Below are 15,115 nucleotides of genomic sequence, written 5' to 3' on the forward strand. Positions count from 1 at the left end.
CCGTACACGAACACGGCTACAACTCCCTCCTCCGCGATTCGTCCCACCCCCGCAACTCGTCCCTCTCCCGCGACTTGCCCTCCGACCGCGTCCGCAAATCTCGCTTTAGCGATCGACTTCTTTCAGTCGATCAACTTTGAGCGCGTTAACGCTTTGGGCGACGCCATTCGCGCTGCCTCCACTGCACAACACTTTATCGCCGTTGTGAAAGAATACGCCGACGTATACGCGTCATTAAATACGTACGTCCTCCCCTCACTCCGCCGGTAATCAATGGCGTATATAAGTAGAATAAAGCCCCTATCCGTAACGATAGGATTTTTTAACGCTTACGGTCTCGCAAATCAACGTGATCAGGTTTCTGACTTTTTGCGTGACCATCAAATTGATATCTTTTTAGTGCAGGAGACCCTACTTAAGCCCGCGCGCCGTGACCCTAAAATCGCGAACTATAACATGGTCAGGAACGACAGGCTCTCTGCCCGTGGTGGTGGTACCGTCATTTACTATAGAAGAGCCCTGCATTGCGTCCCGCTCGATCCTCCCGCGCTCGCTAATATCGAAGCATCAGTGTGCCGAATCTCACTGACGGGACACGCGCCGATCGTTATCGCGTCCGTTTATCTTCCACCGGATAAGATCGTTCTAAGCAGTGATATCGAGGCGCTGCTCGGTATGGGGAGCTCTGTCATTCTGGCGGGCGACCTAAATTGTAAACACATCAGGTGGAACTCACACACCACAACCCCGAATGGCAGGCGGCTTGACGCGTTAGTCGATGATCTCGCCTTCGATATCGTCGCTCCGCTAACCCCGACTCACTACCCGCTAAATATCGCGCATCGCCCGGATATACTCGACATAGCGTTATTAAAAAACGTAACTCTGCGCTTACACTCGATCGAAGTAGTTTCAGAATTAGATTCAGACCACCGTCCCGTCGTTATGAAGCTCGGTCGCGCTCCCGATTCCGTTCCCGTCACGAGGACTGTGGTGGATTGGCACACGCTGGGCATCAGCCTGGCTGAATCTGATCCACCGTCGCTCCCGCTTAACCCGGACTCTATCCCGTCTCCTCAGGATACCGCTGAAGCCATAGACATCTTAACGTCACACATCACCTCGACATTAGATAGGTCATCGAAACAAGTTGTAGCGGAGGACTTCCTTCACCGCTTCAAATTGTCCGACGATATTAGGGAACTCCTTAGAGCTAAGAACGCCTCGATACGCGCCTACGACAGGTATCCTACCGCGGAAAATCGTATTCGAATGCGTGCCCTACAACGCGACGTAAAGTCTCGCATCGCCGAAGTCCGAGATGCCAGATGGTCTGATTTCTTAGAAGGACTCGCGCCGTCTCAAAGGTCTTACTACCGCTTAGCTCGTACTCTCAAATCGGATACGGTAGTAACTATGCCCCCCCTCGTAGGCCCCTCAGGCCGACTCGCGGCGTTCGATGATGACGAAAAAGCAGAGCTGCTGGCCGATACATTGCAAACCCAGTGCACGCCCAGCACTCAATCCGTGGACCCTGTTCATGTAGAATTAGTAGACAGTGAGGTAGAACGCAGAGCCTCCTTGCCACCATCGGATGCGTTACCACCCGTCACCCCGATAGAAGTTAAAGACTTGATCAAAGACCTACGTCCTCGCAAGGCTCCCGGTTCCGACGGTATATCTAACCGCGTTATTAAACTTCTACCCGTCCAACTCATCGTGATGTTGGCATCTATTTTCAATGCCGCTATGGCGAACTGTATCTTTCCCGCGGTGTGGAAAGAAGCGGACGTTATCGGCATACATAAACCCGGTAAACCAAAAAATCATCCGACGAGCTACCGCCCGATTAGCCTCCTCATGTCTCTAGGCAAACTGTATGAGCGTCTGCTCTACAAACGCCTCAGAGACTTCGTCTCATCCAAGGGCATTCTCATCGATGAACAATTCGGATTCCGTACAAATCACTCATGCGTTCAACAGGTGCACCGCCTCACGGAGCACATTCTTGTGGGGCTTAATCGACCAAAACCGTTATACACGGGAGCTCTCTTCTTCGACGTCGCAAAAGCGTTCGACAAAGTCTGGCACAATGGTTTGATTTTCAAACTATTCAACATGGGCGTGCCGGATAGTCTCGTGCTCATCATACGGGACTTCTTGTTGAACCGCTCTTTTCGATATCGAGTCGAGGGAACCCGCTCCTCCCCACGACCTCTCACAGCTGGAGTCCCGCAAGGCTCTGTCCTCTCACCCCTCCTATTTAGCTTATTCGTCAACGATATTCCCCGGTCGCCGCCGACCCATTTAGCTTTATTCGCCGACGACACGACTGTCTACTATTCTAGTAGAAATAAGTCCCTAATCGCGAAGAAGCTTCAGAGCGCAGCCCTAGCCCTAGGACAGTGGTTCCGAAAATGGCGCATAGACATCAACCCAGCGAAAAGTACTGCGGTGCTATTTCAGAGGGGAAGCTCCACACGGATTTCCTCCCGGATTAGGAGGAGGAATCTCACACCCCCGATTACTCTCTTTAGACAACCCATACCCTGGGCCAGGAAGGTCAAGTACCTGGGCGTTACCCTGGATGCATCGATGACATTCCGCCCGCATATAAAATCAGTCCGTGACCGTGCCGCGTTTATTCTCGGTAGACTCTACCCCATGATCTGTAAGCGGAGTAAAATGTCCCTTCGGAACAAGGTGACACTTTACAAAACTTGCATAAGGCCCGTCATGACTTACGCGAGTGTGGTGTTCGCTCACGCGGCCCGCACACACATAGACACCCTCCAATCCCTACAATCCCGCTTTTGCAGGTTAGCTGTCGGGGCTCCGTGGTTCGTGAGGAACGTTGACCTACACGACGACCTGGGCCTCGAATCAATTCGGAAATACATGAAGTCAGCGTCGGAACGATACTTCGATAAGGCTATGCGTCATGATAATCACCTTATCGTTGCCGCCGCTGACTACTCCCCGAATCCTGATCATGCAGGAGCCAGTCACCGTCGACGCCCTAGACACGTCCTTACGGATCCATCAGATCCAATAACCTTTGCATTAGATGCCTTCAGCTCTAATACTAGGGGCAGGCTTAGGGACCCCGGTAACCGTACTCGTCGAACTCGACAAAGAGGTCGACGTGCAACCTAACCCATGCATCAGCCCGCTGAGTTTCTCGCCGGATCTTCTCAGCGGGTCGCGATTCCGATCCGGTAGTAGATTCATTCGCGAAACAATTGCTCTTGAGTTGTTAGGTCTCCTTCGGAGGCGCTCGGGCAGTTGTTAGCAAATCCCACCCCTCTTGGCTGAGCCTTTGCTCGCCCACCTGTCCTGGTGAAACTGGAAAGGCCTTCGGGCCACCAGTAAAGTTTCAATCATAAAAAAAAAAAAAAAAAATTTCATTGAAAAAATTGGTACCCGCCTGCGGGATTCGAACACTGATGCATCGCTCGATACGAATACACCGGACCGCTTATTGTTTAGGCCACAACGACTTTTAGACATTTTAATAATATAAGAGAATAATATTTCTCTTTTATACATGTCGTACATACATTTTGAAGTCGTCGTGGCCTAAGCGATAAGACATCCGGTGCATTCGTGTTGAAACGATGCACCGGTGTTCGAATCTCAGGCGGGTACCAATTTTTCTAATAAAATACGTACTCAACAAATGTTCACGATTGACTTCCACGGTGAAGGAATAACATCGTGTAATAAAAATCAAACCCGCAAAATTGTAATTTGCGTAATTACTGGTGGTAGGACCTCTTGTGAGTCCGCGCGGATAGGTACCACCACCCTGCCTATTTCTGCCGTGAAGCAGTAATGCGTTTCGGTTTGAAGGGTGGGGCAGCCGTTGTAACTATACTGAGACCCTTAGAACTTATATCTCAAGGTGGGTGGCGCATTTACGTTGTAGATGTCTATGGGCTCCAGTAACCACTTAACACCAGGTGGGCTGTGAGCTCGTCCACCCACCTAAGCAATAAAAAAAAAATAAAAAAAAATCATGAAATTCTGTGGATGAGATAAAATATGGTCACAATAAAATCGAAAATAAAACTAAAGAATAAAAATTCATTACATATAAAGTAATAATGAATTGGAATGAGCAATGAAATGGAATGTAACAATGAGTAGAGCAGGAAATGACCTAGTGCCTTAATGCCAATTATTATATCCGACTTGCCACTATTACTTTAGCGACTATGATTGTGCCAGAGCAATAATGTCTTTCTGGTGCTATGCTATTTAAATCCGTACAAATAATTAGCCACATATTACGTCTCGAGTTGTGAAATTATTCTGACTTAACTAAATGTAGCATAATATTGCACAAAAATAATGATTGGGTGATTATTTATTTGCATTATATTAACATTGAAACATGTTTTAAGGCAATTTTTTATTGCCCTTCTAGGCAGAAGAGCAGCCCACCTGATGGTGAGTGGTTACCGTCGCTCACGGACCTCAGCGCTTAACCCATGCATCAGCCCACTGAGTTTTTCGCTGGGTATTCTCAGCGAGTCGCGATTCCGATCCGGTAGTAGATTCATTCGCGAAGCAATTGCTTTTGAATTGTTAGGTCTCCTTTGGCGGCGCTCGGGCAGCTGTTAGCAAATCCCAGCGCTTTTGGCTGAGCCTTTGCTCACCCACCTGCCCTGATGAAACTGGACAGGCCACCAGTAATCTCCCATTCATAAAAAGGACATCAGCACAATGTTAGGGCACAGCCGAGCCGATGGCTACCGCTAAGTACTCGGATAGTCTTTGTCTCGTATTCTGTCCGCTTGCCTATTTCGTCGAACATTATAAAAGCGTAAAACAAATAATTGTATTATTACTCACAAAATCCGTAATTATATTTTAACGTTATTCTTTTTATTTGATACTGGCGGCCCGCTCCAGCTTCGTACGGGTCTTTTAACAAAAAATTTAAAATTACAAATTATAATACACACACACATCAACCCTTCTATTTGCGTTAGGTTACTAAAAAAAGAAAATTGAAAAAAAGAAAAGTTAGTTCGAATATTATTATTTTAATAAACTTTTATTTTCATTTAAATTATCTCTTTTGTTATATATTTTTTTTATTTTATCATTTTTCTAAGTTTCGTAAAAAAGTCATTTAAACAAAACAAAAGCCATTGAGCTTATTGAGTCAGAGCTTATAGAGATACCTGTAAACGATATTTAACGTTATCTTATTTTTTTAAATAAAAGAACGCTTATTGTGGCATAACTATAATAGATAGACATATGCTGCCCGGACATTTTTTGTAAATAATAATGTGCTCTACAAAGTCATAGTACATTATTTTATTCTATCATCAATAATTTTCGCAGCGCACGCGATGTAACGAATTTTTAGGAAGTTTTTTTACACCTTGGGTTACATTATTGGAGTTTTAATAAGGATCCCTAATTTTTTTTTAAATAGTGGCTAAATATGAATAGTGTGTAGAGAAACTCTTTATAATATTGGTATAGAAGTGTAGATAATATTCGGCGATCATCCCATAGATTCGATGCTGTAAATAAAAAATATTGAATCGAATTAACAAACAAACCGACCCTGGTTTCTTAGTACGCATTAATCCTTAGAGACTCGAACGATAACACGTTATTTCAGTAAATAAAGCCCGGGTTTCAGATTGATCAAAACTTGTTTGCACATTTCGATTGATCGCGAAAAAGCCTTTTCAAATGAAGACCAATATTTGTAGAGGTCGAAATTGTGCGCATTTTTACAACCATTATGGAATAAACCTTTTTTTGGGCGTCTTGTGGTAGAAATTGATTGCTAAAATGAGAAAAAATTGCCCTTTCCATGCAACTCTTTCTAAATCTTTCTGTCTATGATGATGTACGTCGTAGATGTAGTGTAAATCGATGCTTTGATAGACAGTTTGATAAATTTACTGGTGGTAGGACCTCTTATGAGTCCGTCTTTGAACTCATATCTCAAGCTGGGTGGCGGCATTTACGTTGTATGTTACGTTGTGTCTATAGGCTCCAGTAACCACTTAGCACCAGGTGGGCTGTGAGCACGTCCACCACGTCCACCACCACGTAAAAGCAATTAAAAAAAAATTCACCTGTAAGAACTGCTTGAACATCCGTGCAGAGGTTCTGGAGAAACTCGCAAACAAACAGACAGACAATAATTCTAAAAATCAGTGCTTAACTCATATCGAGTGATACGACCATGTTTCTGTCGCTCTCTCTCTCTCTCTCTCTCTCTCTCTATCTCTGTCGCTCTCTGAGCTTCCTAGATCATCTTATTTGCAGGTGATCCTCGAGATGATATAAATAAATAAAAAATGCTCAATTATTTAAACTAAAATTAGTTTAACAAACAAACAAAAACACAAAACAAAGACGTACAAATCGGTTTATGCTAAAATTAGTTTCAAAACTTAATTTTATGCTTGTTTAAAATGTAAATAACGGCGTTTTTTGTTATGCCTCAATCTTTTCGAGAATTTTCGATTACCAAATACGGAGATTCTGAAAATGTATTCTGTTGTTTTGTTTTAAAATGTGCACCTAAGTGTGTGCAGAGTAGGAATTAGAGTAAATGAGAATGAAAGTAAAAATTCAAAGACGAATCGGAAATTTAAATAATATAGGGCCAATATTTCCCTAGCTTCTCAAACCTTATAGCATACAGTAATATGGTGTGATTCTCGCATGATACCTCCAACTGCTAATGTGAATTTAAAAAAAAAACATAGTGTTAATGACGCTTGTTTCCAGGGTGTATCCTTGCGGAGCTTCACACGGGCTATCCCTTGTTCCCGGGAGAGAACGAGGCAGAACAACTAGCCTGCATCATGGAGCTGCTCGGACCGCCTCCGCCAGACCTGCTCATCCACGCCACCAGAAAGAGGCTTTTCTTCGGTACGTTTTTATTAAAGCGCGTCAGCAACAAACAAAAAGATACCTTAGAATTCATGACAAAACCGGATAAATTGTAATTGAGATCTTAATAAAGTCACACGTGTTAAATGTTAATTAAAATTATAACACGTGCTAAATATTAATTAAATAAAAAAATATAATTTGCGTAATTAATGGTGGTAGAGGACCTCTTGAGAGTCCGCGCGGGTAGGTACCACCACCCTGCCTATTTCTGCCGTGAAGCAGTAATGCGTTTCGGTTTGAAGGGCGGGGCAGCCGTTGTAGCTATACTTGAGACCTTAGAACTTATATCTCAAGGTGGGTGGCGCATTTACGTTGTAGATGTTTATGGGCTCCAGTAACCACTTAACACCAGGTGGGCTGTGAGCTCGTCCACCCATCTAAGCAATAATTTTTTTTTTACTATAATACAAAACGTTAATTTATTACTTATTAAACTGTTGAATTATTCTGTTTAACGATTTAGATTCTAAAGGTTCTCCTCGAAGCGTGACGAACTCAAAAGGAAGAAAACGCAGACCTGGGTCAAGGACTTTAGCGTCGGCCGTCAGAACCGAAGAGCCGGCGTTCCTACACTTCCTCCACCGGTGCTTAGAGTAAGATCATTTTCAATTGCCGAAATAGTCCGATAAGTTTTTCACTAGTTGCAGATTATATCAACGCATTTGAACCTACTTCATCGCCCATCCTAACACTGAGTTAACGAGTCCTAAGCTTAATTAACGGGGCTATCTTGATTTAAATGGTTAAAGTTAAATTGCATTAAATTAAACCTCCGGCTTGAGTCCTGAGAGCTCACCTACACGCTAGCGTAAAGCTGATATATCCTCTCAAGGCTATCAGCATAGGTAGGGAAAAAAGAATTAAATGAATGCTTCATACACTTCATATAATGAGCAGAGATGGTCACAACATTCAGCCCATTGAGTTTCTCGCCGGATCTTCTCAGTGTTCGCGTTTCCGATCCAGTGGTAGATTCTGCGAAGCACTGCTCTTGCTAGGGTCAGTGCTAGCAACACTCCGGTTTGAGCCCCGTGAGCTCCCCTACACACGTTAGGGCAAAGCTGAAATAGCCTCTCAAGGCTATCAGCATAGGTGGGAAAAAAAGAAAAAAAACAACAACATTCTACCATCAATTAGTTTCTTGTACGTCAGAGTTAAGAGCAAGATATTTTTTTCCCAAGAGAATGCAGATTGCAGTCACAAACGAAACATCCTAGTTTGCATTTCGTAGATTTATCATGGAACTGGTCTGAATACGCGTTTGTTACGCGTCATGGGAAAGCTGCGATGAGTTGTCGCATTGCGCAATCGTGTGAACCTTACCGAGTCGCGGAATAACTCATAATTACTTTGTAATAACTCGACTTATACATTCGTGAGTTTGTTTTCTGGGATTCGGAAAACGTTAGGTCTACGGGCTGCGTGAAATGAATACCAATTGTCGTGGATCAAAACGTTTATCGGTATTATTAATGAGCTCTTTATTATATAACAATATTTTGCCATTTGAAGTTGTATTTTGAGTGATCAATAGTGCTAATTCTACCTGAATCCATATTTAGTTAGCGCGAATGGAATAAGTCTTTTGTCTACTTCAGCGAATATTTTTTATTGCATTTTGTTGCATCAAGTAATAAGATATCGTACTCGAGTAGTTATTAAAAATCTATGTCACTAAACAAGCAAAGATTAGATACATTCAAGCATACTATGACGATGGCATTAGTTATAAATAGTTATAGTTGCGAAACCTTCTTTATAATGTTGCGTCTACCATTATCATTCTCAATCCGGTGCAAAATGTTAATAAATAATTTCGATGATATCTCCATTTAGTATGAGGACTAAATTAAATAAAACAACACCATATATTTCTTTATTTACTTATCTATTAGCTATACTTATTTATCTACAATCTGGTAGTAGGACGTCTTGTGAGTCCGCATGGGTAGGTATCACCACCCTGCCTATTTCTGCCGTGAAGCAGTACTGCATTTCGGTTTGAATATTACCAGCTACTTACGGTACTGTAAAAACTGTGACTTAGAATTCATGTTTCAAAATGGGTGGCGTGGGTGATGTCTATGGGCTCCACTTAAAGCGAGGTGGGCCGCGTACACCCATCTTAGTTATAAGATATATATTTATATAAAAAATATATAACTTTCTGCAGTTGAAACCATTCATATCCATAAATAAATAATCAAATTCGTCTTCCGTACATACACACAATTAAATGATGGGAAATATCTCAGTCAAATTCTTGCTCCATATCGATGTACCTAGATAGAAAATTCGGTTTACGACCTACCTATCTTTTGCTAAGCGGTTACCGATTTTTTTTATTGCTTAGATGGTTGGACGATGTCACGGCCCACCTGGTGTTAAGTGATTACCGGAGCCCATAGACATCTACAACGTAAATGCCGTCACCCACCTTGAGATATGAGTTCTAAGGTCTCAGTATAGTTACAACGGCTAGCCCACCCTTTAAACCGAAACGCATTCACGCTTCACGACAGAAATAGTCAGGGTGGTGGTATCTACCCATGCGGCCTCACAAGAAACCTCTTGAACCCTACCACTAGTAAAAACACCAAGAATCTGCGGGCTTCGCAAATATGTCATCGTCCAATTTGAGTTATATTCGAAGCCACTGTTGAAACGAAATAACTGCTAATACCTACAGCGACAGACGGTCCTACATACCGTATTTGAATTATTTATTTTCGTACTAGCTGACCCGGCAGACTTTTTAGTGCCTCAATCGATAAATAAAAGACAAACTTTTGTATAAAATAAACATAAAACAAACAAGACATCCGTCCGACGGGGGACGCATCAAATGGAAAACAAAATTGTTATTTTTATTTAATTCCGAGGATTTTCATATTTATCTACCTTTTAAACCTTCTCTGGACATCCACATATAATTCAAGACCAAAATGAGCCAAATCGATCCAGCCGTTCTCGAATTTTAGCGAGACTAACGAACAGCAATTCATTTTCATTCATATATAGACTATTAGCGATAGTCGGGTAGACACTGTTCGTTACAATACAATTGGGATTTCGAAATGATAAATGGACTCCATGGAAATGCCAAATTGCACAGTAGAATTGATGCTTGGGCTCTTAAGTACATAAATGATCTGAAAGCGATTTTACGTTAACATTCAGAAGACTGAACGGACTTGGATAATATTTGGCACCAAAATAGCTCTTCCTGGGTTGATTTTTTTTAACACGGTAAATTACATGATACCCGGACAACGCCGGCTATGTCTTCTATTGTAATCGCTTGTTCATGGTTTTCGATATAGTGTTTTTTTTATTGCTTAGATGGGTGGACGAGCTCACAGCCCACCTGATGTTAAGTGGTTACTGAAGCCCATAGACATCTACAACGTAAATGCACCACCCACCTTGAGATTTTTTATTATTTATTGCTTAGATGGGTGGACGAGCTCACAGCCCACCTGGTGTTAAGTGGTTACTGGAGCCCATAGACATCCACAACGTAAATGCACCACCCACCTTGAGATATAAGTTCTAAGGTCTCAGTATAGCTACAACGGCTGTCCCTCCCTTCAAAAATAAATAAATAAAATACATTGATTCAAATACAGAAGCTGCAACTCTTTACTCTGGGAAAATGCAATGCGCTTCATTATTACCGAATGACAAATTTGATACAGGCAAAACCACGGTAATCTCTACTAGTTATATTTATTTCCTCATTCAAACTTTCTTTAATTATTAATCTGAGCACATGAATATTATATTCAAATACGAAATTTAAACAAATCTAGTATGACGTAACACCTACATAATATATACTATAAAAAAAAACCGATATATTTTTATATAAAACCGAAAATATCAATCGCATTTCTTTAATTTACATAATTAATTTAACTTAATATTCTTATAGAACGAAGATGTTTAAGGTGTTATCTGAGAAACGAGTTTATACTTTCTATACACATATTGAAGAGATATTATATAAAATAGAAAACATACGATTGCCAAACAGACACGGGAAATGCTTAGCATTCTCGTTACGTCACGCCTCTCGCGTTCCTCGCGACGCTCAACCCAAGTTCAATGTGAGATGGCTCTCGACGTAATTACTGGCTCTTATTTCGCAATGCGATTGTCCTCGGCAGTAAAAAGTAGGAGTCGTTTCGGATCTGATCCACATTCGGTGCTTTTAGGCAATTCAACCGCCGGTCATCGTTCTCGTCGAACCCGTCCAATGCGTCGAAAGGTTCGGCGCGTAAATTAACTTACAGACACATCCCACTGAGGTTCTAGTCGGGTCTTCTCAGTGGGTCGCGTTTCTGATCCGGTGGTAGATTCAGCAATACACTGCCCTTGTAAGGATTAATGTTAGCACATTTATTTATTTATTTATTTACTAGCTGACCCGGTAGACTTCGTAGTGCCTCAATCGATAAATAAAAGACTTAAACTTTTGTATAAAATAAACTTAAAACAAACAAAAGGAATCCGTCCGACGAGGGAAACATCAAAGGAAAAATAAAATTGTTATTTTTATTAATTCCGAGCATTTTCATATTTGTCTACCTTTTAAGCCGTCTCTGGACGTCCACAAATAATTCAAGACCAAAATTAGCCAAATCGGTCCAGCCGTTCTCGAGTTTTAGCGAGACTAACGAACAGCAATTCATTTTTATATATATAGATTCAATTCAATACAAAGTCAGACTTACAGCTTGCACCAAACGCTTAGCTCGTTAACACAAAAACATTACTAAAATAATTAAGTGTTATTGTTATCCTAAAAATATCATTATTTTAGACAAAAGTATTTCCCAACTATTGGCAAACACATCAGCATCCAGGATTTCGGACAGAAATTCGTTTAGCAGCACATGACATTTAGCATGACATGCTGAGCCCCGTGAGCTCGGCTACTCGCTCGGTGAAGCTATTATGACCCCTCGAGGTTAGGACAGGTAGGCAAAAAACAAAAAGGTATAATTGAACTGTAGAACAAATCGATCCTATGCCGTGATTTCGATTCAGATTTAGATCCACAGCGTTTTTTTCGAGGGGTTGTCTCGTCTCGTCTCCACCTAACAAAACCAAGCAATTGCTCCCACTTGTAAGCTTGAATTTTTTCGATTGAAAGTTAATTTTACTGCAGTTTCGATCTTCGTTCCGAAATTGTGATAGTTACGAAGTCAAATAACTGTTTGACTGACGAAATGCTATATTATTTTGAAAGTAATTGGTTTCCTTATTAAATTGGATTATTAGATCGAGACTTGTTACTCTTTGAACCAAGATTATGATTATACCTATGTCGTGCGTTGTAGTAATTGAGCGTGGACTTTATTTATCGTTTTAAGATATTTGTTTTTTCCTTATATGAGAAACTAGCCGTACTCGCCCGCTTCGCTGGGAATTTAAAATTAACATTATTATTTATTGTCAATATTATTAAGGAGTCAAACATTCATATAAATATTAGCCTATCCATTTAGTACATGTATTTTCTACATGGATACCAAGCTTCAAGTCAATCGGTTGCACGGTTCAGTAGTTATAACGGAACATCCGTTAAAACAACTGTAGATTTATATATTGGTATAGATTAAGGACTTAAAAATAGACTAAAAAAATATAAAATTGACGCGTTGCTCTTAGCGGCTGATTTTGAAAGAGAGTTTGGTGTCATGGCGGACGTTGCTCACTGACACTTTTAACGTTCAGAAATTGAAGAACACTATGATATGATTATACCTTTCCAGACGGAATTTTATCGAATAATTCAATCTGTTACTTTATCGCGTTTCGTTTTATCTCATAACTTAATATTTCATTTTCTTAATAATAGGATTAGATTATTTGAGGTCAGATCTTAAATGTACTACAGACTTTGATCATATAGTCTTCGTTGTGGCACAAGAAATAAAAACTATTTTTAGTTGATTCAGAGCAATTACCACCACGCTCTTATAACCAGACGCCGGCCCTACAGCGTCTTCAGAACTTCCTAGTGACCTTCACTGTGCTCTTCGAATCATTGACGTGATTGAAATCATTATCCTCTGTACGACAAGACCGATTTTTCAGTGAAGACTTCAAAAACTCGCCCGCGACTCTAAACAAAGAATGATTTTCAATTGTTTCACATCCCTTCCGTATTTTAAAAACACAAGTAATATTTAGTACTGGAATTAAATGTGTCGTGTATTATCGGGCTTTCACATCAACTTCGCGGCTTGTAGCCGTTGGAAGTTTACGGAATAGGAACCGGAAGCCGAGTCATTGTTGTTGAAAACTTTGGATATTGTAGAGTCTTTGAAATTCTTTAGATAATAATAGCGCATTACCGAGAAACGTTTACCGGAAGTCACTGTTTTTGTTCCTACCTAAGCTGATAAGCCTTGAGATGCTATTTCAGCGTAACCTTAACTAGTAGGCGAGCGTGTCACGGCGCTCAAACCGGAGTGATGCTAACACTGATCATAGCTAGAGCAGAGCTTCGCAGAATCTACCACCGGTATCGGAAACGCGACCCACTGAGAAGATCCGGCGAGAAACTCAGTGGGCTGTGTCTATGGGTTAATTCGCTCGTCGAGCCCTTCGTCGCAAGCGACGGGTTCAACCAGGATGGTGACCGACGCTGTTTTACTGAAGTATATTTTTCAAGCAAGGAGCAAGGATAGAAGTTCTTGAGTAATTATAGTATTTTACTGTCTAATTAACAGACAATAGTTTTTCGTCACTACAATAAATAATAGACAGGATCTTATTACATTTTGTACATATATTGTGTATTGTATTTAAATTACTTGCATAAACTTTCTGTTGTCTGCCTAGATCACTATGTCCATTTTGAAAGAAGTTGTGCCTTTAGGCGAAGGCTTGCCCCTGTCCGTGACATTGTCGGTGGACGGTTGTGATAACCATCATGAGACTTAAGCAGTAATCCACATTTGAATATTGTGTTAACTACAGTATATTTTTCTATAAAAAATATCTCTAGACTTTTACGTTACATTTCGCACGGAACAAACCAATTTTTTGAAGTTTAGCAGTTTTTTTGTCTTGAGTTTTTCATCTTTACGACAAGAAGATCCCAACTGTTAGACGAGTGCAAAGTATTTTCTCGATTAAAGTTAGGATGTTTTTATTTATTTATTTCAATGGCCTTGAATGACATGTTAATGGCTTTTTCGATTGGTAACTACATTGCCGAACCTGCGGACCAAATGGTAAACAGTCGACGTCGCCCAAAACACGTCATCTCGGATCCTCCCGATCCACTAACGGTGCTTTTAGGTACCCCAAGCACCGGTCATCGTTCTCGTCGAACCCGTCGCTTGCGACGAAGGACTGGGCGAATAAATTAACCCACAGAGACAGCCCACTGAGTTTCTCGCCGGATCTTCTCACTGGGAATACATAACGGTAATAATAGTAATAATATATGTAATATACAGTTGAGGAAAAAAAATCGAAATATAAGTAAATGATAATTTCTTCTTATTTTATAATTCACATGATATATATTTTTCTTATATTATTAGACGAAAAAACTAGTTTAAATTTTATATCTAGCCCCCATAAAAGCTTTTTTTAATTTAAATGATTTTTTCGAGTTTGAAATCGCAACGATTCTAAACAAAATTCCACTTCAATATATACTTTTGACTCACAAACAGTTTCATTTTTACCCCCAAAAATTTTATTTTACCCCATTTGGGGTAATTTACCCCGGTTCCCCGACCGCTGCTTTAGACCATCAACTTAGGTAAAAAAATATATCAATTAATAAGTATCGACTGCAGGCCCGATTTTCAATTGTTTACTAATAGATATTTGTCGTAAATCAATTAGTCAGTAATACTAGTCAACAAAGCGTGGCATCCCCGAGGCGTCTCACGAATACGGCTTCGCATTGTTGACCTTTACGATGCGAAAGAGAAGTGAAAGTGTTTATAAACATTACCGATTGTGACTACTGCTCGTAAACTCCACGTCACGCTGTCTGTACGTATCGTGAGAAAGATTTATTACGGGTGGTAGGACCTCTTGTGAGTCGGGTAGGTACCACGACCCTGCCTATTTCTGTCGTGAAGCAGTAATGCTTTTCGGTTTGAAGGGCGGCGTAGCCGTTGTACTGTTAAAAGTGAGATCT

The 15,115-nt window shown here is 41.0% G+C and overlaps 1 protein-coding gene across 4 annotated transcripts in view; it reads left to right on the forward strand.

Moving 5' to 3' along the window:
* Positions 1–15,115, forward strand: part of Dyrk2 (Dual-specificity tyrosine phosphorylation-regulated kinase 2) — a 92,709-nt gene that overhangs the window by 57,934 nt on the left and 19,660 nt on the right. For 3 of the 4 annotated variants that reach the window (XM_089740201.1, XM_089740200.1, XM_028171953.2), the window contains exons 7-8: positions 6,772–6,915; positions 7,403–7,532. In XM_089740201.1, coding sequence (XP_089596327.1) covers positions 6,772–6,915; positions 7,403–7,532 — 274 coding nt within the window. Of the gene's footprint in view, positions 1–6,771; positions 6,916–7,402; positions 7,537–15,115 lie in introns of those variants that run through there. The other variant, XM_089740202.1, reaches the window with a different exon arrangement.

Source organism: Bombyx mandarina, chromosome 04, assembly GCF_030267445.1.
Source record: "Bombyx mandarina strain Sakado chromosome 04, ASM3026744v2".
NCBI classification, from domain to species: Eukaryota; Metazoa; Arthropoda; class Insecta; order Lepidoptera; family Bombycidae; genus Bombyx; species Bombyx mandarina.